A 22,373-nucleotide genomic window follows, 5' to 3' on the forward strand; every position below is an offset into this window, starting at 1 on the left:
CCACCCAGTCCAGCGCTCTGTTCACACCGTGGCCGACCAGCCATCGCCCAGGGACCCACAAAGCAGGACATGGTGCAACAGCACCCTCCCACCCATGTTCCCCAGCAACCGGTGCACACAGGCTTACTGCCCGTGTGCCTTTACTGCCCATTTTAAGTTGTCCTGATTGCTATTTTGGCGTTGCATTGGTTTTACATGCCTCTTTTTAAGTTAATTTTTATGTATTTGATTTATATTGTATTGTACTTGATGCTGTTCCCCACCTCGGCCCAAACGCAGAGGCGGGTAATAATATTAATAATAATAAATGTATGATCTATAAAGCCCTATATGGCTCGGGTCCAGGTTATCTGAAAGCCCGTATTCTCCCTTATGAGCCTGCCCATGATTTGAGATCTTCTGGAGAAGCCCTTCTTTCAGTCCCGCCATCTTCACAGGTGCGCTTGGTGGGAACATGGGAGAGGGCCTTCTCGGTGGCTGCTCCGGTGCTCTGGAACTCTCTTCCCGGGGAAGCTAGGCTGGCTCCCTCCTTGATGGGCTTTCGGAAGCAAGCTAAGACTTGTTTGTTCCAGCGAATAATCCAGCCCTCCATCTATGTTAATGTCTTATAATTTTGTTGTGTATTTTTTAATTGTTTATGGTTTTGTTCCCCCCCCCATGTATATTTTAAACTTTGTAAGGCCGCCTTGAGGCCCAGCATTGGGCAAAAGGCAGGACACAAATAATAAATATAATAATAATAATAATAATAATAATGATGAAATTGTTTTAATGTGGGTTGAGGGTTTTAATGGAATTGTTTTATATGTTATTGTAAAGCACCTCGATGCCAGAAATGGTGAGGCGGCGCTATAAAAATGCTTTAAATAATAATAATAATAATAATAATAATAATAATAATAATATCATCACCCGCCTCTCCCTCTGGATCGAGGCCGGGAACAACCCTAAATAAAATATAATACATAAAATTAGTTAAAAGAGCCTATAAAACCAATTCAATATTAAAATAACAATCGCAGCATCTTAAAATTCTTAGGTTTAAAATTAAATAAATAAATTTATAAATATTTTTTTTATTTTTTTATTATTATTAAGCGGATGCTGGCATGAATGGGTGGGGGGGCTTTTAGGAGTGGGAGGGGGTCTTTGGGGGGGCTAATCAAGGGGGGGGGCAGGAGCCCCAACGGCCACTTACCTGCGCGTCGCCGCACCTCAACTGCCGCCTCTGAGGAGCGACCTCTCCTTCCCGCCCCTGCCATTGGCCGCCCGCTCACCCGCCCCTGCGCCGCTATTGGCTTGGAGCAACGTCAGTCACCCGGCCGCGTTCCATCGGGCGCGACGGGAACCGTCCCTCGACGAGGCGGAACCACCTCCGCCATTTCCCCCCTCCTCCCTACTGTAAAGGCCGCCCTATCCGAGACGAGAAGCGCAGCTGGTTACCGCTTATTGGCTAAGAGAATCAAATCAGCCCGCCCACGCGCGCTGCCCGCCTCTTGATGACGGCTATTGGCGCTTTAGCTAGTCAATCAATTCTCGTGGCACAGGTAGCCCGGAGGGAGGTCGGCGTTGAAGAAACGCGGCGCGTTACTGCCCCCTAGTGGTTGTGGTGCGCGTAGCTCAGACTCTCCAGGTAGGACGATGCTACAAGTTCCGGACCCGCTTAGGGCAGGTAAGGGGAGTGGGAATTGAATTACGCTGGAAGATCCGAAACAAGCATCAATTTCCTAAATAAATTCATCCTGAGACATATGAAAGACAACCAGTTTAGGTTCTAAAACCATGAAGGATGCAATGTAATAAATAAATACATCCTATGCATGTTTAAACAGACAAAAGTCCTACAAGTCCCAGCATTCCCCAGCCAGCATGCTGGGCTCTGTAGGACTTTTTTTCTGTCTAAACATGCGTAGGATTGTGCCCTAATTCAATTTAAACCCCAATTTCAGAATCTTCAGGCACCCCTTGAGTAATGGGCATTTGCTGGTTTGGAGCTACCAGCCTCCACTGGAATAGAGAGGGAAGAACTGGGCACCCCGACCAGGGCTTCTTGGAAGAACGCAAGGATAAGAATGAGCTGAGTACATTTGTTTCATGATTCTAAAGATCGATACAATAAAAACCAAGCAAACATCTTGATTTGGGTTTAGTGGGCACAAGGGTTCCCAAGTGTGAGGGTGTGCAAGCCGTAAGGGAACAGCCAATCGTGGCACCTGTGAGGTCTGCTCAATCTCCCATTCCGCGTGGAGACGAATGACCATCCCTCTGTCCACCTCAAGCTGCGCTTCTGCCTGTCACATAGGCCAAACGGGCCACAGGCTCTACTCTTTTGGGAGAAGGCTGAGCCACAGTGGGAGCTGAGCAGGTCTGCCTTTTCTTTGTCACCTGACAGCATTTTGCCATCTTCGCTGTGCAGTTGGTGCACCATTCATTTTGTCCTCCTTTTATGCTAAACGTAGCTGAAGAAGCCCAGGAGTGCCTACTATCAGCTTCGGCTGTGCCCCTTCCTAGAGGCGGAAGACCTAAAGACGGTCGTGCACATGCTGGTAACTTCAAGGCTCGACTTCTGCAATGCGCTCTACATGGGGCTACCTCTGTGCCTAGTCCAGAAACTTCAACTAGTTCAAAATATGGCAGCCAGGCTGGTCACCAGTACACCTAGGGGTGACCGTATTACACCAGTTTTAAAATCTCTTCACTGGCTGCCAATTAGTTTCCAGGCGAAGTATAAAGTGTTGGTAATCACCTTTAAAGCCCTACATGGTTTGGGTCCAGGCTACCTGCAGGATCGCCTTCTCCCAGACAATCCGCCCCGCACACTCAGGTCCTCTGGGAAGAATCTACTTCAGTCAGTCAAAGTTAGGCTGACAGGTATTACCCAGAGGACCTTCTCTTCTGCTGCTCCCAGACTGTGGAAAGGCCTGCCGGAGGAGACTCGTCAACTTGATAGTCTATTAGCATTCAAGAAAGCTATCAAGATCTCTTCCGGCAGGCCTACCCAGGGGAATTTTAGAATTCTTTAGGATGTTTTAACAATGTATATTATGTTTGAATTCAGTTTTATTTATTTTATATTAACTGTTGTTCCCCACCTCGATCAAAATGGAGAGGCGGGTAAGAAATACATTTATTATTATTGTTGTTGTTGTTATTGTTATTAGCAGCATCCCTCATCCACCTCAGCTCATCCTGAGCTGTAGCCTTCTCAATGCCTTCTTTGCCTGTACTTAACCTGTTCCTCTTCCCACCTCCCATATGTTGTTGTTTATTCGTTCAGTCGCTTCCGACTCTTCGTGACTTCATGGACCAGCCCACGCCAGAGCTTTCTGTCGGCTGTCGCCACCCCTAGCTCCCCCAAGGTCAAGTCTGTCACCTCCAGAATATCATCCATCCATCTTGCCCTTGGTCGGCCCCTCTTCCTTTTGCCTTCCACTTTCCCTAGCATATTTCCCTCCCATATGAGACCTTTTAAAATCTTCGGAGCATCATTAAGCATTTGGTGTAGCCACGTCTTCTGTTTCCCCCTTCATTGGGCTTGTTTCTGATTGCGCCTTTAGCATCAGATTTCCTGAAGTCCAAGGTAGGCGCTTTCGTTTTCCTTAAAATCAAGTCAAGGATGGCTGATCTCGTTTCTCCCTCCACCCTCTGAAAAAGACAGTTATCCGCAAGGCAACTCAGGAATTTCCCTTAGCAGAGTTCGTCTCCCAGCAGGTATCAGGGTAATTAAAGGCCCCCATTACTACTACTTGATGCTTGCACTGTCCGCCATTTCCTTTTGCAGAATTGTTTTTATTCCTTCCTCCATTTATTAAGGGGGAGTGTGACTCTGTTGATTCTCCTTGATCTCTCAGCGGCTTTCAATGCCATCGACCATGGTATCCTTCTGGAGCGACTGTCTGAGTTGGGAGTGGGAGGCACGGCATTGCAGTGGTTCCGCTCCTACATGGCGGGTCAGCTCCAGAAGGTGGTGCTTGGGGGACATTGCTCGGCCCCGTGGACTCTCCAGTATGGGGTTCCGCAGGGGTCAGTCTTGTCCCCTATGCTGTTTAACATGTACATGAAACCGTTGGGTGCGGTCATCCGGAGTTTGGGAGTGCGTTGTTACCAGTATGCTGATGACACGCAGCAGCTCTACTTCTCCTTTTCATCTTCATCAGGTGAGGCTGTGGATGTGCTGAACCGGTGCCTGGCTGCGACAATGGACTGGATGAGGGCTAATAAACTGAAACTCAATCCAGACAAGACTGAGATGCTGCTGGTGGGTGGTTCTTCTGACCGGATGGTGTGTGTGTGTTCAACCTGTTCTGGATGGGGTTGCGCTCCCCCTGAAAGAGCAGGTTCGTAGCTTAGAGGTTCTCCTAGGACCATCTCGGTCACTTGAGGCTTAGGTGGTCTCGGTGGCACAGAGTGCTTTCTACCAACTCTGGTTGGTGGCCCTTCTATGCCCCTATCTGGACAGGGATAACCTAGCTTCAGTCATTCATACTCTGGTAACCTCCAAATTAGATTACTGCAATGCCCTCTATGTGGGGCAGCCTTTGAAGACGGTTCAGAAGCTGCAGCTTGCGGAAAATGCAGCAGCCAGACTGATAACTGGCTGGGGCATTCTGGGAGATGCAGTCCAACACATCTGGAGCGCCCCAGGTTGAGGAAGGCTGCACTAGGAGGTAAAAAAAAAAAATCACATCCAGTGGGCTCTGGGAAGGACAATTTTCGATCAAGGGTGTCACAAATCGTTCCCTTGGGTCATTGTATAGTGGACAGTGCAAATCATAATGGACAAGGTCCTCTGGCTCAGGGCGACCCCAGATGCAAGTACGCTAATTTTTTGGGATGCCCCCGTGTCTCCCATCTCTATAGGCAGTATCCATCATATAAAGCCTTAACTTTGTGAAAGATTTCCGAAGTTGTACAAATGTTAAATTGTTAAAGTATGCAGATGACACCACTTTGATGGCTGAAAGCGAGGAGGAGCTGAGGAGCCTTATGACGAAGGTGAAAGAAGAAAGTGCAAAAGCTGGGTTGCAGTTAAACCTCAAAAAAACCAAGATTATGGCAACCAGCTTGACTGATAACTGGCAAATAGAGGGAGAAAACGTGGAGGCAGTGACAGACTTTGTATTTCTGGGCGCAAAGATTACTGCAGACGCTGACTGCAGCCAGGAAATCAGAAGTCGTTTACTTCTTGGGAGGAGAGCAATGACAAATCTGGATAAAATAGTTAAGAGCAGAGACACCACACTGACAACAAAGATCCGCATAGTTAAAGCCATGGTATTCCCCGTAGTAACCTATGGCTGCGAGAGCTGGACCATAAGGAAAGCTGAGCGAAGGAAGATAGATGCTTTTGAACTGTGGTGTTGGAGGAAAATTCTGAGAGTGCCTTGGACCGCAAGAAGATCAAACCAGTCCATACTCCAGGAAATAAAGCCAGACTGCTCACTTGAGGGAATGGTATTAAAGGCAAAACTGAAGTACTTTGGCCACATAATGAGAAGACAGGACACCCTGGAGAAGAGGCTGATGCTAGGGAAAGTGGAAGGCAAAAGGAAGAGGGGTCGACCAAGGGCAAGATGGAGGGAGGATATTCTGGAGGTGACAGACTTGACCTTGGGGGAGCTAGGGGTGGGGACGGCCAACAGAAAGCTCTGGCGTGGGCTGGTCCATGAAGTCACGAGGGGTCGGAGACGACTGAACGAATAAACCACAACAACAATCTGCACATTCACAAGCCTCTTTGAGTTTAAAATATAATGGTGTGCATGGGGATATATAAGCAGAGTTTAGGTCCTTTTGAGTGATAACCTCCCTTATAATTCTCTTGATGGTGGTTTTCTGTATATCTAGTGGGAAGCTTTTAAGCTTAGTTAGTGAAAACCCATATTTGATGGTAAGTTGAGCAGCATGATGTACCTAATTTTTAATTGGTAATCCATTACATAATTCTATCAAGCATTTTTTGGGTAGCCTAGTATTATTCATCTGTTGTACCTTACACCAATAGCATATTATTCTTTTATCTATTTGGTTCTCTATGCCCCTTCCCAGCTATTTTTGAACAAGTTTTATTCTTCAATTATACCCTGTGAGCAAGCGGTTGCAAAACACCTCTGAACACTCTGCAAGGCAACATATATTTCTATATCCATTTCAATCAGTTGTTAAACCTGGGTTTTGGGATGGATATCAGTTCATCCCCTGATTTTAAGGAATTTTTTAAGGTTTGAGGTTTCTAAATTATTTTTTTAAGAATGCACTGTTATTTTTAAAGATAAAGAGAGGAAACTTAGCACCATCATAGGTCCTAAATAAGGTTTTAGCCATGCCAAGGCTGAAGCATATCGGTTCATCCTCTGATTTTTAGGAATTTTTAAAAGTTTGAGGTTTTAAAATTATTTTTTTAAGAATGCACAGTCATTTTTAAAGATAAAGAGAGGAAACTTAGCACCATGATCGCTCCTAAATAGGGCTTTAGGCATGCCAAGGTTGAAGTATATCAGTTCATCCCTTAGTTGGAAAAAAATGAATGATTCGGACATCCGAATCTTGATTTGGATTCGGATTCGAGGCGAGGCGGACTGGGTCCAAATTGATCCAAAGCAAGTCGGGCTCGATTCAGAAGGTCCGAATTGGGATCCAAAGCGAATCGGGGGTGCGTGTACATCCCTAGTTAGTAGTATTCACCCTGTTCGGGGCAGGGTTGCACTCCCTGTTAAAGGACCAAGTTCAAAGTTTGGTGATGTCACTGCTACTGCTGTGCCGGTCCAAACCCCAGTGGTCCTTACGGCTCAGAGGATGGAGATAGCTTGGCCTCCGTGGTGATCCATGCTTTGTTAACTTCCCATCTGGAATGCATTGCATTTTCACACCATTTTTCAAAAACGCCCATTTTGTCCAGAATAAGGTTGCCGGATTGTTGACTGGGACTGGACACCTGGAACATTTTACGTCAGGATTTTGTCACCTGTACTGGATCCCAGTCTGTTTCCGAGTCCCGTTCAGAGTATTCTTTTGATCTTTGTAAGGCCCTTCATGGCTTGAAACCAGGTTACTTGAAGGATCAACCTCCTTCCCTGTGCACCACCCCAGAGCTTCAGGTAATCTTCTGAGGCCCTCTTCCAGGTGTCCCCGGCAAGTGAGGTGTAGTCAGTGGCTACTAAGGAAAGGGCCTTTTTGTAGTGGTGGGATGCTGTGGGATGCTCTTCCCAGGGGGATCAGCTGGCACCTACTTCTCAGTCATCTCAGCACCAGGAAAAGCCCTTTCTTGTTCTCCCAGGCATTTGAAGATCTCTTAAATTCTGTTTAAATCTGTTTTGCAAGATCCATCATTATTGGTTCCATCCTTTCCTTCTCCAACTGCAGGTGGCAACTGTCTTTCCTAAGCTGGTGTCTCCTCTAGGACAGAAATGCAGCCGCGTCTTGGGGTGAGGTGGCAAGTGGGGAGCAAAGCAAAACTGGAGCCACCTCTGGATGTTGGCCAAGCTCATTTTGCGGCTGGAGAAAATGGGGGGGGGGGTGACCTTTCCTTGTGCTTGGCTGCCTCATGGGTCCTTTGCAGAAAACCTTTGAAGTCTAGACGTGTGCAGGTTAAATTCAGGGCATGGAGGGCAGATTTGTGGGTGGGAGGGTTTGAGGCTGAAGGTTTTGATACCCTGGCCCTTTAAATGGCAGACTCCACCTCCCCCCAATTTTAACATTGTCTAAACTGGGTCCACATCAATTAAAAGAATCATGCCTGAGTAGCGCACGTCACACTTGCCAGCATGTTCACCAGATCGTGCGTAGCTATGCCACCATATTCCCCTGTCATGGCCGGGGGCCACTGCTTTGACAGGTGGAAGGATTACCTTAACCTCTCAAAGGTGGTGGCAGAGATCGTACAGGAGAAGAAAGACCACATTTCCTCTCCGATCTGGGACACCCTCGGCTGCGATGGGCCACCAAGTGTTGCACCTGAGGACTCCTTGGGAGCCATGGTGCAGTGTGCCAACGGAAGCAGCAGCAGCAGCGGGGGTGGCACGAATGGCAGCCCTTCGCAGACCTCTCCGCCGGCGGACAGGGGCATCTGCAACTTCTGCAAGCACAACGGCGAATCCAAAAACGTCTACTCATCCCACCCGCTGAAGAGAGCGGATGGGATGGTCATCTGCCCCATCTTGCGGAACTACGTGTGCCCGCTGTGTGGCGCAACTGCGGACAAGGCCCACACGCTGAAATACTGCCCGTTCAACCAGGGGAAGCAGTCGCTGTACCGCAAGTGCGGACGCAACTCGGCCGGGCGAAAAGTCAAGAGATGAAGGGAGAGGAACCATCATTGTTGAATCAAAAAGGGCAAAATTCAGCAATCAAGGAGATGGGAGAAGTAAGACAAACTACGCTGGGAGAGAACTCCAAAGAAGCCAACTTTGTGTTGCCGTTTTCATCCAGTTCTTCTTTTGAAATAGACTTTTTTTCCCCCCCTGTACGATTTGCTTTTTTTTTTTGCCAAGAAGATGATGGATGGGAGTAATATCAGGTTTGTTTTGGTTTGTTTTTAAAGACGCTGGAATTTGTGGGACTCCCTCCAAATGCAACCTGCTTTAGTTTGAGGAGGGAAATAACGCTATTGCTGTATTTGCCGTCAAAAACAGGATTTGTGCATTGGCAAGCATCCTTTTTAAGTTTGTAATTGGCTTGAAATCATGTCAGCTCTATGTGGCTCAGAAGGAGGCAGACTTAAAAATACCGTTTTTTAAAAAGAAAAGTTTTTGTTATATCTTGTTTTGAACACATGAGTGAAGTTTATACGCTTTGAAAACAAATATCAAGAAAGAAAGGTATTTATGTTTGTTCTTGTCTGACCTCTCATTGTTGTTTGTAATATGTAAGTTTATTATGATTTTTCGAATGACGCGTTGTGACTGTTGAATTTAATAAAGAATGTTTTTTCTTGCTCTTGCATTAAACCAGGGATTTCCACTGCGTTTTTAATAACGGGGTTGAATTTTGTTCACCTGCAAGGGATTCATGCAACAGCGAGATCGTAACTAAAACAGGGTTTCTTGGATGTAAATCTTACTTCAGCTGTTTCTACACCTGCCTTTTTTCCTGAGATCATCCCGGGATCATCCTTGTGCATCCAAAGGACACACACGGGATCCCAGGAGCAGGCAGGGAAGACCCCTCCATTTTCCTGGGATAACCCTTAGGTGTAGAAAGGGCCATAGCCCAGTACGACAAACAGCCTCATCAGTATGTTTAGGACTGTAGCCACCTTTGCATAAATCTGCAGATATTTAGTTGATGCAATATATCAGTGGGCTGGAGAGCAGAAATGTTGGAGAAGGAAGTGGAAAAAAGATGGGGAAAAGGAAGTGTGCATATTAAAAAAAAAAACAACGCTGAATTTTCACCAACGTAATTTAGATCCCATGCAAAGAAGAGAGATTTCTGCAACTTGTATAAATTCTGAACTTTATTTTATATTTGTTTATTTATTTGGCATGTATTTGCTTAGTTGACTTTTTTAAAAAAAAAACCTTTTCACTGTTCCTTGGAGGTGCATGTTGTGTGCAAGGCACAACCGCCCCAACCGCCCCCTGCTGACCAATGAATACCCGTCCCCTGCTTCTCAGAGTTCACCCAAAACAATTAAGAATGTTGTGGACTAAGACTAAACACTTATCAGATGCACGAAGTGTTATCCTAAGCTGCAAATATATCTGTGCACATGGAGTTAGATCTGGGATTAGTAAACCTACTGAAATCAATGGGGCTTAAGTTAGTCATGACGAAGTTAAGTCCCATTGCTTTCAATGGATCTACTATCAGTATGACTAAGTGTGAATTTAACCCGTGGTTGCTTGGGGGTTGTAGGAACTGCAAGCAGTAAGGTCAGAATGAAATGCAAAAAATACAGACAGTCTGTATCTAAGTTTAGCTCTTCGCACTAAAAATCAAAAGGCCAAATTGCACAGCAATTCCGTCTTTTCTTCCTCAACAGATTTCCCATCTTTTCTGGTAATAATAATAATAATAATAATAATAATAATAATAATAATAATAATTCTTACCCGCCTCAAGGCAGAGAACCACAGTAAATTTAAAAAACATAAAACTGAATTAAAACATAATACACATTGCTAAAACATCCCAAAAACATCTTAAATCTTTTAAAAAATATTTTAAAAGGTGGAGGAAGCAGTGAGAAAACACAGGAAGACTACAAACTGAAGATATTATCTGGGCCATAGAATTTCATAAACAAGGTGGTGCAATTCCACAATAAAATCCAATTACGTTCTACCATTAAGGCCGGGTTCGTACATAACAACAAGACAAGAATCTGGGATAGTAAAACTGAATCATGAGGCTCACCTATGTGTCTAATTGACAGTTTTACTCATTTCCTATGTAGCTCCTGACGGAGGACACTGTCCGAAACACGTAGAGTGAGTACACTGAAGAACTGATTTGAAAACAAAAATAAAGATTCAAAGCACCAAAGCTTCGCTCTACACATTTTTCTTTATTCTTCTTCCTGGCCATGCAGGAGGAGGAGAAGGGGAAGGTGGACGTGGAAGCCTGAGACATTGCTCATGAATATAATGCTAAATCCTGCCTGGGTGGCACATGTGAAACAGATCAGAGTGTGATAAGAACCCATTATCCCAATTCAGGCCTAAGGTGATGGAATTGAACTTCTTGACAAATCGCAGTTTGTGTTTCATGCTGCGATCTTGATTTGAAGTTTCTTTGTTCAAGAATGGCCACATTGAAGTCAACGGCATTATGCCATAACATTTTTTTAGGTCTGTTTTTAAGGTCTTCAAGTCGCTGACTTACCAATGGCAGTTTGCTTGTGTTCTCATGTGTGCACAGATGGTAATATGGAGAGTCATTAGAATGTGACTCAGAGTTTTAACTTGTTCATTAATGATCTAGACCAGTGGTTCCCAAAGTGGGCAGTACTGCCCCCTTGGGGGCGGTGGGATTGCATAGGGGGGCGCTAACAGGCAAAGGGGCAGCAGGGGGGCGCTCGAGGTGGTCTTTTCCAAGAAGCGCCTCTCCAGAAGGTCTTAAAACCCAGGGACATTTTTATGGAAGAAAATAGTTTGGTCCCAAGCCATATAGGAGAAGAATCCACACATGTATTAAGACAGTTTAAGAAGAGTCCTTTTAACAGTGAATTGAAATGTTTCAAAAGCACCAAAACGCTAATGAAGAGACATACCCTGCTTGGTGTGCCCCGCCACGCTGGCTGCAAAACAGAGGCGTTCGCTCTCTTTTCCCTCCCTCCCTCAGCAAGCCTGCGGCGGGTGCTTCCCATTTAAAGGGGGCCTGCGCAGTACGGCCCCTTTTACATTCTCATCTCCTCAGCTCAGCTCCTCCACCCAGCCGCCGCTGCTCAGTCCGGGCGCCCAGACCAGCAGGATCCAAAGGAGCGCAGCCCCTTTAAATGGGAAGCACCCACCCCAGGCTTGCCGAGTGAGGGAGGGAGGGAAAAGAGAGTGAATGCCTCTGTTTGCAGCCAGCGTGGGGGCAGGGGCACACCAAGCAGGGTTTGTCTCTTCATTAGAGTTTTGGTGCTTTTAAACATTTCAATTCACTGTTAAAAAGACTCTTCTTAAATGGTATTAATACTTGTGTGGATTGAGGTGGGTCTTGTGGGCAGCACGGCTCCGGACAACTCAGGCTGATGGAGCGCCTCTCCCGGCATGACCCTACCCAAATATTCTACACTCATCATCTAAGGCCCTGTGATATCTAATATTCTTGCTAAATGACTATCAGACTTTGAAAAGGTGATATCACTGGATCAAGTTAATCAATTATGTTTAATTGAATAAACTAAAAAAATGCAATTGGATTTTGAATAAATATTCAATTAATTGTTACTGTTTTGAATTTTATTGTTATTATCTTCCTTAGTGGATCATTGAAAACCGCTATTCTGAATAATGATTTTTTATAGCGTAGGGTAGGGGGCACTGGGCATGAGTTCGTGGAACCGAGGGGGCGGTGACCTGAAAAAGTTTGGGAACCACTGATCTAGACTTAGGAGTCAGCAGTGAGGTGGCTGCGATTGTGTAGATCACACCAGATTATTCAAGGTGATCAAAACAGGGATTGCAAAGCACTCCAAAAGGTTATCTCCAAACTAGGCATTGAAATGGCAAATGTGGTTCCATGTTAGAAAGTGTTAAGAAAAGCGTATTGGGGCAAAATAATAATAATCCTAAATTCACGTATACACTGATAGGATCTGAGCTGGCGGTGACTGACCAAGAAAGAGATCTTGGGGTCACAATGGATAGCTTGATTAAAAATATTGACCTTGTACGCAGCTGCTGTGAAAAAGGCAAATTTCCTGTCACAGATCATTAGGAAAGGTACTGAAAATAAAACTGCCCATTTCAATATGCCTCTGCACAGATCTACACGGTGCAACCACATTTGGTAGACCTTGTGCAAGGCCAGCTGCAGCACAGGGTGCAAAGGATGTTGTAGAGCTGTAGACGGTGCAGGAAAGGGCATGCGAAATGATTGAGGGTCTGGAGCATCTCCCTGGCGAGGAAATTGTTTTCAAATCATTATATTTTTGTACGTTGATTTGATGTTATTTTTTTTTAGGGTTTTCATCTTTGTAAACCACCCAGAGGGTTTTGGCTATTGAGTGGTAGAGAAATGTAATAAATAAAATGACAGTTTACAATCTTTGGGGCTTTTTAGTTTAGTTTAGAGCAAAAAAGGCCATGAGAGTGGGTTGTAAACATTATGCCTGGTGTGGATAGGTAGGGTAAGTGGATAGGACCCGGCTCCTGTATCTTTAACAGTTGTATTGAAAAGGGAATTCCAGCAGGTGTCATTTATATATGGAGAATCTGTTGAAATTCCCTCTTCATTACAACAGTTAAAGCTGCAGGAGCTATACTGCAGCTATACTGTGACCAGATTTAAAAGAGGGCAGGGCACCTGCAACTTTAACTGGTGTGATGAAGAGGGAATTTCACCAGGTTCTCCATATATACAAATGGCACCTGCTGAAATTCCCTTAGCAATACAACTGTGAAAGATACAGGAGCTCTCTCCTCCTTTTCATAAGGCCACCCTAGGATAGGAAGACATTTTTCTTCCATCGCCTAATACTAGAACCCAGGGGTCATCCCACGAAGCTGAATGGTGGAGACTCAGGATAGATTAAAGGAAGGACTTCTTCACAAAGCACATAGCTAGACTATGAAATTTGCTACCAGACGACATAGCGACGGCCATCAAGTCTGATGGTGTTCAAAGAGGGGTTTGCACAATTCCTGGAGGATAAGGTTACTAGACACAGTGCCTGTATATTAGGGTGACCCTATGAAAAGGAGGACAGGGCTCCTGTGTCTTTTAACAGTTGTATTGAAAAGGGAATTTCAGCAGGTGTCATTTGTATATATGGGGAACCTGGTGGAATTTCCTCTTCATCACAACAGTTAAAGCTGCAGGTGCCCTGCCCTCTTTTGTATCTCGACACGCTAGGTAGGGCTCCTGCAGTTTTTAACTGTTGTGATGATGAGAGAATTTCCCCAGGTTCTCCATATATACAAATGACACCTGCTGAAATTCCCTTTCCTATGCAACTGTTAAAGATACAGGAGCCCTGTCCTCCTTTTCATATGGTCGCTCTATGTATATTACCTCCAGCAGTATAACTCTGTACACCAGTTGCTGGGAGGCATGAGTGAGAGGATAGCATTGCACTCATGTCATGCTTGTGAGGTTCCTGTTGTGCCATCTGGTTGGCCCCTGTGGGAGACAGAAGGTCTGATCCAGGAGGGCTCTTCTGATGTTCTCTTGCTTTCATGGCCTGCTTGTGAGCTTCTAGAATCATCTGGCAGACTGTTGTTGGAAGCAGGGTGGCGAACGAGACGGGCCTTTGATCCTAGGATGCAAGGTTCTTCTTACATTCAAATGGGAGGTGGGGGTGTTCACACCTTGCCTAGCAGCATTCAGCACAGAGCTGCATGAAGCGACAGGATCCTGGCTTACACAGGCCTGTGGTCTGATACCCAGCCCAGCAGCTTAACTGCTGTTCAAGGCCTCTCAGAGCAGGCAGCCCTGGGACAAAGTGTAATTTTGTATCTCTGGTGGAGACGGTGGGTCTCCTCCCGAAGAGCTGTGTTCTCTTGAAACTGACAAGAAAGGTAGGAGATCAATAGGAAAGACCACGGGCCTTCTCTCCTGCCATGCCAGCCGCCCCATTTTCAATCAACAAAGTCAAGGGATCGATTGAGTGGGGTCCTACACGAGGTCGCTGTAGAATAACCCCAAGCAACCAAGGTTTAAAAGCTAGACTCTAAGACAAGCCAGCCCAGGTGAACGTGACCCCCAGCCAGGCCAGGTCGAAACTCTCAGCTCTATGGCACACCATGTACCAACCCGCCTTTCTCTTGCACACAGGAAGGAAGATGGACCTCTACCTGCTGACACACAAGCATACACTCTTACAGACAAAACACGTGTGCTTTTTTTGCTTCAGAACTCTGGGTTTTGATACTTGCCACTTATCTCCACAAAAGAAAAGGAAAAGAGGTCCCCAGTTTGCATAACATTTGCACATGCTAACATTTATGTATAGAGGCACATTTATAAATCATAACTACGGTTTCAGTAGGAATGCAATACATCCCACCATAGCGAGGACCACTCAGCAGGGAACTCTGCTGTCCAGGTGCTAAGTGTGGGTTGGGCAATTTCCAGGCCTAGCTCTTCCATCTGGTGGCGCTTTGATTTTAAGAGCACAAACCTATGTGTGTTTAGACAGGGGGGGAAAGTCCTACAACTCCCCGCGTTCCCCAGACAGTCATGCTGTTGTAGGACTTCTTTCTGTCTAAACACGCATAGGATTGCGCCCTAAAGTAGACTTGGATGGGACAATCCTATTATTTATTTATTTATTTATTTATTTATTGGGAGGAGAGCAATGACAAATCTTGATAAAATAGTTAAGAGCAGAGACACCACACTGACAACAAAGGTCCGCATAGTTAAAGCCATGGTATTCCCCGTAGTAACCTATGGCTGCGAGAGCTGGACCATAAGGAAGGCTGAGCGAAGGAAGAGAGATGCGTTTGAACCGTGGTGTTGGAGGAAAATTCTGAGAGTGCCTTGGACTGCAAGAAGATCAAACCAGTCCATACTCCGGTAAATAAAGCCAGACTGCTCACTTGAGGGAATGGTATTAAAGGCAAAACTGAAGTACTTTGGCCACATAATGAGAAGACAGGATACCCTGGAGAAGAGGCTGATGCTAGGGAAAGTGGAAGGCAAAAGGAAGAGGGGCTGACCAAGGGCAAGATGGATGGATGATATTCTGGAGGTGACAGACTTGACCTTGGGGGAGCTAGGGGTGGCGACGGCCGACAGAACGCTCTGGTGTGGGCTGGTCCATGAAGTCACAAGGAGTCGGAAATGACTGAACGAATAAACAACAACATACCGCCCCATAGCCAAAGCTCTCTGGGAGTTTTACAAAAGTTAAAAACAATGAACATTAAAAACAAATATACAAAATTTAAAACCATAAAAAGCATAAAATACAAACAAAAAGAAACTATCCATTAAAAACAACTATTCTGGGGTCAGTTAAAAAACTCAGCATATGCTATTAAATGCTGTTAAATGCCTGGGAGAAGAGAAAAGTCTTGACCTGGCGCCGAAAAGATAACAACGTTGGCACCAGGCGAGCCTTATCAGGGAGATCATTCCATAATTGAGGGGCCACCACTGAAAAGGCCCTCTCCCTTGTTGCCATCCTCTGAGCTCCCCTCGGAGTAGGCACCTGGAGGAGGACCTTAGATGTTGAGCATAGTGTACCGGTAGGTTCACATCAGGAGAAGCATTCTGTCAGTATAGAAGACACTTTCAAATCGAGGGTAGTGGTAAAGCCCCTGTTGGGCATGCAGAAGGTCCAAGGTTTGATTCCAGGTGGGCTGGAAAGGATCCTGCCTGCCTGAAACCTTGGAGAGCTAATGCTGCCAGTCCGTGTCAACAACACTGGGCTAGATGGACCAGGGGTCAGACTCAGTATCGAGCTTCCCAGGGGGTTGGACTTGATGGCCTTGTAGGCCCCTTCCAACTCTGCTATTCTATGATTCTACTTCCTCCATCTAATGAAGAGGACTCTCTAGTTTTGGGTCATATACAAACATTTAGGCCATGACAAAGTTATTTGAATTTATGGCACCCTCCGAAACTCTCTCGGTGGTCTCTGGTGCAACGAATTAACTCTGGACAAGATCCGTATGTGATCTGACCGTACAGTTGCAGCCAGTCCCAAAGAGATGTGAGCAAACCAGCAAACCCCACATTTAAGCTTCAGGTATGATTCTATTCAGCCTGCCCTTTTCTGACCGGGCCGTGTTCCCGTGGTGGATGGAGCCAAAAGGCAGAATGGGCAGGGCTGAAAATAGGAAAAAAAAATACCAGCTTAAAACTAGTAACTACGCCTTAGAGGAGGCATTTCCACCTGTTAGAACGGGGTGGGAGTGGGAAATAACCACTGGCAGGGTTTGCAGCCTTCTGAGAAACCCCGGAGCACCAGATGTGGTTCCCAAGCCTCAACTTCTACGACCCTGTCCTAAAACGCACGCTCCTGTTCAAAACACCAGCCAGCCCGGAACGTGAGCCTTGCAGTGTCTGCTTTCCAGCTTGCTATGGTGATGATGGGAAGAAACGTGAGGGGAAAAGAGAAAAGGGTACCATTTTACGCCTGCCTCCACACAAACTCTCAACCCGCTGCCAGGCAGATGTGCAGTTTGGGGGCTCGCTGCAAATCCTGAATCCGAACATTTTATCAGTATCTAGCAGGGGGAAGGGGGTGGTTCTGGAAAAGGGAGTCTTTTGGCCCTTTCCTTCTCAGACATCCCTGAGGGGAGTTTTTTAACCTCATGGCCCATACCTCCCCATCCCCACAAACCCTATTTCTCCTGAGGGTTTTTAATGGAAATGGTTTTATCGCGAGGTGGCGGTATAAAAATATTTTTAAATAAAATAAGCTGTGATTTGAACTGATCAATCCCCTGGCCTCTATTTTCCCTCTCAATTGACATCCTAATAATATTCTGCATCTCAGCCGTTCTCAGTATTCCAGAGGTCCAGGAAACTTATGGGGCCATTTGCTTCTTTTAAATGTTTTCTTTCTGCATCTCTAGGAAACCCTTCGCTATAGAGAAAGAAACCACTACCTGCCCTTTTGCATGGCTCCGTTTTGTTTCTCAAGTGATCGGCCCTCAGCCGCAAGAAAACATTGTAGGGAGGGAGAGCTCCTGCCAGGGTTCCAGCCAGCCAGCCAGCCAGCCATGCCTTCTTCGAGGAGACTCCATTCCAGCACCACCCAACAGAGTCTCAGCACTGTGTAAGAACTGAGCATGCGCAGTTCACATTAGGCTGTTTGGGGCTTTAGGGGATCTTTCTCCCCTCTTAAGGAACTTCATCCAAGAGGTTAAGAATTTTTTAAAATAGTAATAAATAACGAAGCTGTCTAGAGAGCTTCCTAATGTAGACATGCTCACCTTAGGGCACGTCTACATTAGGAAACAAAGCCCATTTCAAGTCTGGTTTTGACGGTCACACTTGCCGCTCGTGGAACCTTGTAGCTGTGGTTCTTAGCGCCTTTGCAAAACTTTCGTTCGGTCCTAAAAGGATTTAAACCAGTTCCAAACAGATTTCAAATCCGATACGGAGGGATCCGAGAGGAATTCCCAAGTAAGCTATGCCTGCTCCCAAACCAAACCAAGAGTCTGGTTTAAGGCCTCCCAACAAAAGGTTTCCAGCAGTGAATGGAAGACAAGGATGGCGTTTATTCCAGAACTGGTGGCAGGAGTCCTTTCGAGGCACTGAGGGCAATATCCTGCAGAGAAGTGGTTCGTTCTCTCAAACTGACTCAGCTGGGCTCTATATTCTATTCGCTGAGGAGAAATTAAAAGAAGGGGGTGAGTATCAGATATTGGAAGAGACCCTCCCTTGAGTCCTCCTATCTGTGCTAATTCTGACCCAACAACTCCTTAACCCCTGGGGCTTATTAAGGGTCATGGAGACCACAAGGCAGGCATAACTTTAGCTGTCCCTGGCCTTGTTGTCCACCCTCACTTTCTCCACCCTCTCCGTACAGACAGGAAAGCTTCTAGAGCAGCCATTTGCTCATGAATACAGGTGGGGGAGAAGGAGGGGGAAATCCATTTGAAGTGCATTAGAGTTAAGTGGACCACCCTACAGTGTAGTGCAGTGCATCGTGTGGTTGCTTTCCGTGGTATTGTGGTAGGTGAATTGCATGTTGAGAGTTGTAGTAGAGGCATGGAAGGGAGCTGGGAGGAAAAAAGGAAGTGAAGAGTGGAGTTAGGAAGAGTGGAGTTCGTGTTTGTTGGAGTTTCAGTTGTAGTGTAGGCCGAGAATAACGTAGCTGTCTCTGGTGTCTTAAGATTCTTGCAAAACAACACTTTCATAATTGGAAGTTGGAGCTGCTTTAGGGTGACCATATGAAAAGGAGGACCGGGCTCCTGTATCTTTAACAGTTGTATTGAAAAGGGAATTTCTGCAGGTGTCATTTGTATATATGGAGAACCTGGTGAAATCCCCTCTTCATCTCAACAGTTAAAGCTGCAAGTGCCCTGCCCTCTTTTAAATCTGGTCACTCTGGTATAGCTCCTGCGGCTTTAACTGTTGTGATGAAGAGGGGATTTCACCGGGTTCCCTTTTCTATGTTAAAGATACAGGAGCCCTGTCCTCCTTTTCATATGGTCACCCTAAGCTGCTTTTGGAGGCAAGGCAAGTAGGCGAGGAGGGACGATAGGCAGAAAAATGACCTTTGAGTTGGAAGTTGGAAGTAGGAATGGTGGCCATTGAAACGGAAGAGGAGGCTGTAGACACCGCATTGGACATCATACAGTCGCCCTGTATCAAAGTTTTAAAACAGACTTCCCCAACCTACTGCCTTCCAGATGTGCCTTCCAGTTGTTCTAATGGATAGCTTCTCTTTGCCTGCCATTTGCTATGCAAAGCGTTTGGAAGCAAGGGTATCCGATGTAAGAGTGTAACAATAATTTGACAAGGCATTTCTGAGAGGGGCAGGGGAGGTGGTTTCCAGCAATCAACCTATGTAAGTTCCAAGAACAGAGGCAGGTAACAAGTGCGGGAACTCCAGTTCTGGAAACGTGTCATCTGTTACTAACGTCAAAAAGAGCACAAAACTAGAACATTGTCCGTCCAAATTGTGCCCGGTGACTTCACTGACAAACAGAAAACGAAGCAAACGAAGCAACGAAGCAACGCCCCCCCCCCCCCCACACACACAGAGTCAAATTGATTTCAAGCAACCATAGGCATATGCAACACAGAAACAAACTTCAAAGTGATCTTGATAGGCTGGCGTGCTGGGCTGAAAACAACAGAATGAAATTTAATAGGGATAAATGCCAAGTTCTACATCTAGGAAATAGAAACCAAAGGCACAGTTACAAGATGGGGGATACTTGGCTCACAATACTACAAACGAGAAGGATCTTGGAATTGTTGTAAATCACAAGCTGAATATGAGCCAACAGTGTGATAGGGCTGCAAGAAAGGCCAATGCTATTTTGGGCTGCATTAATAGAAGTATAGCTTCCAAATCACGTGAGGTCCTGGTTCCTCTCTATTCGGCCCTGGTTAGGCCTCATCTAGAGTATTGTGTCTAGTTCTGGGCTCCACAATTCAAGAAGGATGCAGACAAGCTGGAGCGTGTTCAGAAGAGGGCAACCAGGATGATCAGGGGTCTAGAAACAAAGCCCTATGAAGAGAGACTGAAAGAACTGGGCATGTTTAGCCTGGAGAAGAGAACGCTGAGGGGAGACACGATAGCACTCTTCAAATACTTAAAAGGTTGTCACACAGAGGAGGGCCAGGATCTCTTCTCGATCCTCCCAGAGTGCAGGACACGGAATAATGGGCTCAAGTTAAAGGAAGCCAGATTCCAGCTGGACATCAGGAAAAACTTCCTGACTGTTAGAGCAGTACGACAATGGAATCAGTTACCTAGGGAGGTTGTGGGCTCTCCCACCTTAGAGGCATTCAAGAGGCAGCTGGACATCCATCTGTCAGGAATGCTTTAAGATGGATTCCTGCATTGAGCAGGGGGTTGGACTCGATGGCCTTATAGGCCCCTTCCAACTCTACTATTCTGTGATTCTATGATTCTACTAGGGGGTACATCCAGGGATTTTTTTTTAAAAAATGTGAACATTTATTGAATACTCAATCATAAAGTACATTTTTATTCATTTATTTATTAAACACTGTGGAGACTGATGCCTTACTATGCGTTCAGCTTGCCTAACTGTGGGAGGGCCATTGCAGGGGAGGGGAGGATCAAAGAGATGCTTTTTGCTTCAGACATTAGGGTGTTCCTGGGCTCCCCCAGCACAGCCCTTGCGCACGCCTATACAAGCAACAAAATTCTTCTCGAAACAAAAAATGATGTCCTAAGCAAGTGGAGAGATTTTAGACTTATTGCATTTGAAAGGCATTCCAGTGGGCAGTAAGCTGTAAGGGGCCATGTGATTTAATTTCTCTATTAATTTTTTTTAAATGCATAGACGTCCATACTACAGAGAGTTCAGCGTTGCTGTACATATTAAAAGAGAGCAATCTCTGTTGAAACTTTATTTATAATCTGAGGTTGTTAATCTAAGGGTTTACAGTGTGATGTGACAAAAGAGGGAGAAAGCGGTTCAAGAAGGTGTTTTTTTGGGGGGAGGAGAGAAATCCATTTGAAGTGCATTAGGGTTAACTGGTCAACCCCACAGTGTAGTGCAGTACATTGTGTACATTGTAAACAAGAAGTTAAATTCAGCAGAAGGGAAGACAAAAGGAGGCAAAGTTGGGGTGGGGGGAGAAGAGTGCCCCCCCCACATGTATTCCTAACATTGCTACTTTAACATCCCTCTTCCTGGACTGCTCTGGATGGAGGCGGGTTGAGAGCGAGCACAGAATGGTACAGAACAGAAGAAACTATCCGGTTTAGGGTACGTTGAAGAGAGGGAAATTTCACCCAGTGACAACGGGTGAATTACTTACGTTTTGCTATCTCCGCTACATGTGCAGGCACCTGTAGAAAACAGAGGTCAAGTTCAAAACTGGTGGAGGGAGGCAGTTTGCTCTGATGAAGCCCAACTCACAAGGATGTTTTTGTCATTCGTTGACTTAAGTGACATCTCACAGGATCACAAAGATCAGACATCAGACCCACCACATACAGGTATCTATGCTATACTTAGGGATTCAGACGATATTTCATTTCTAATTTAGCCACGGAATTTAGCTTGCTCGAGGCCTCTTCCCTGAATTTTCAGCTTTCATATAAAAAATAGAAGAAGTCACTATCCTTTTTACCGACGGAGATTTAAGGAAAAGTGTCTAGGCCAAATTTTATCCAACAGTTCACTAAGAAGCAAACTTGCTTCCAGGTCCCCATGTTTTGGCCAGTGAATGCAAAAGCCCTGGGATAACTGACCAGCACCAGCCCTTGTCTGTAAATGTTACAAAATCAGACTGTATTTTATTAATGTGGAATAAGAGTTAAACGAGTTTATCAAGCATATTAGGCTATCTATATTTAGAATCCTGCTGCCTGCTTCTTAGCGGACCCTGATGCACTCCAGTTACAAAATTTCAGGCTACGGGGCTGAATGTAGCTGTAGGAGAAGAAAGGAGGGGTTTTATTCTGCAATGCCCAATGTATGTTTTGTGCAAGCAATACATTTGGGGAAAATATAGACATGGGGGGAAAGAATTGCATCTGAACGGATAAAAACAATGTGCGTGAACCACCTCTTGCAGGCTGATCCTTATGCATGTTTTCTCCCAAGGAAGTGTGCATAGGATTGCAGCCATCAATATCTGCTCTCTCCCTCCTTACCTGCATGCACAAACACACAGCTGCATCCTTGCAGCGAAAGCTAGGAATACTATGCTTTTTGTTTTGCTCAGTCACTAGGCAACTGCCTCTCACTCGAGGGAAAATGTTCTCTGTCTTTCTCTGCACACAGCATCTGCACTCAGCATCCCAATCATACATAAGGAAGATCACCAAACCATATGCAACTTTAAACCCTCCCTTTAAAGGTTTGTATTTACAGAGCAAATGTCAGGCTGCATTAGGTCCCAAAATCAGGACTTTGGAAGGGACATGGTTTAAAATGTTACAGTTGAAATTATTTTAAAAATAAAACAGGCGAACTGAAAAGGCTTTTGAGGTATGGGTAACATTTCCTTCGGGCACAATAAGCCTGGAATACCTCCTGGGCAAATCACCTGCTTCCAAGGTGGGTTGTGCAATCGCACTGTGTCACTCTTCCCGTGTTTCCCCACAGCTT

The 22,373-nt window shown here is 45.6% G+C and overlaps 2 protein-coding genes across 2 annotated transcripts in view; one reads left to right on the top strand and one right to left on the bottom strand.

Moving 5' to 3' along the window:
* DMPK (DM1 protein kinase) overlaps positions 1-22,373 on the bottom strand; it is a 399,930-nt gene that overhangs the window by 115,156 nt on the left and 262,401 nt on the right. The gene's annotated exons all lie outside the window — the stretch shown is intronic.
* Positions 7,788-8,297, top strand: NANOS2 (nanos C2HC-type zinc finger 2). The gene has a single exon (XM_063139757.1). The coding sequence runs from the start codon at positions 7,788-7,790 to the stop codon at positions 8,295-8,297; it is 510 nt and encodes a 169-aa protein (XP_062995827.1).

The sequence above is a fragment of the Elgaria multicarinata genome, chromosome 13 (assembly GCF_023053635.1).
Source record: "Elgaria multicarinata webbii isolate HBS135686 ecotype San Diego chromosome 13, rElgMul1.1.pri, whole genome shotgun sequence".
In the NCBI taxonomy this organism is placed as follows: Eukaryota; Metazoa; Chordata; class Lepidosauria; order Squamata; family Anguidae; genus Elgaria; species Elgaria multicarinata.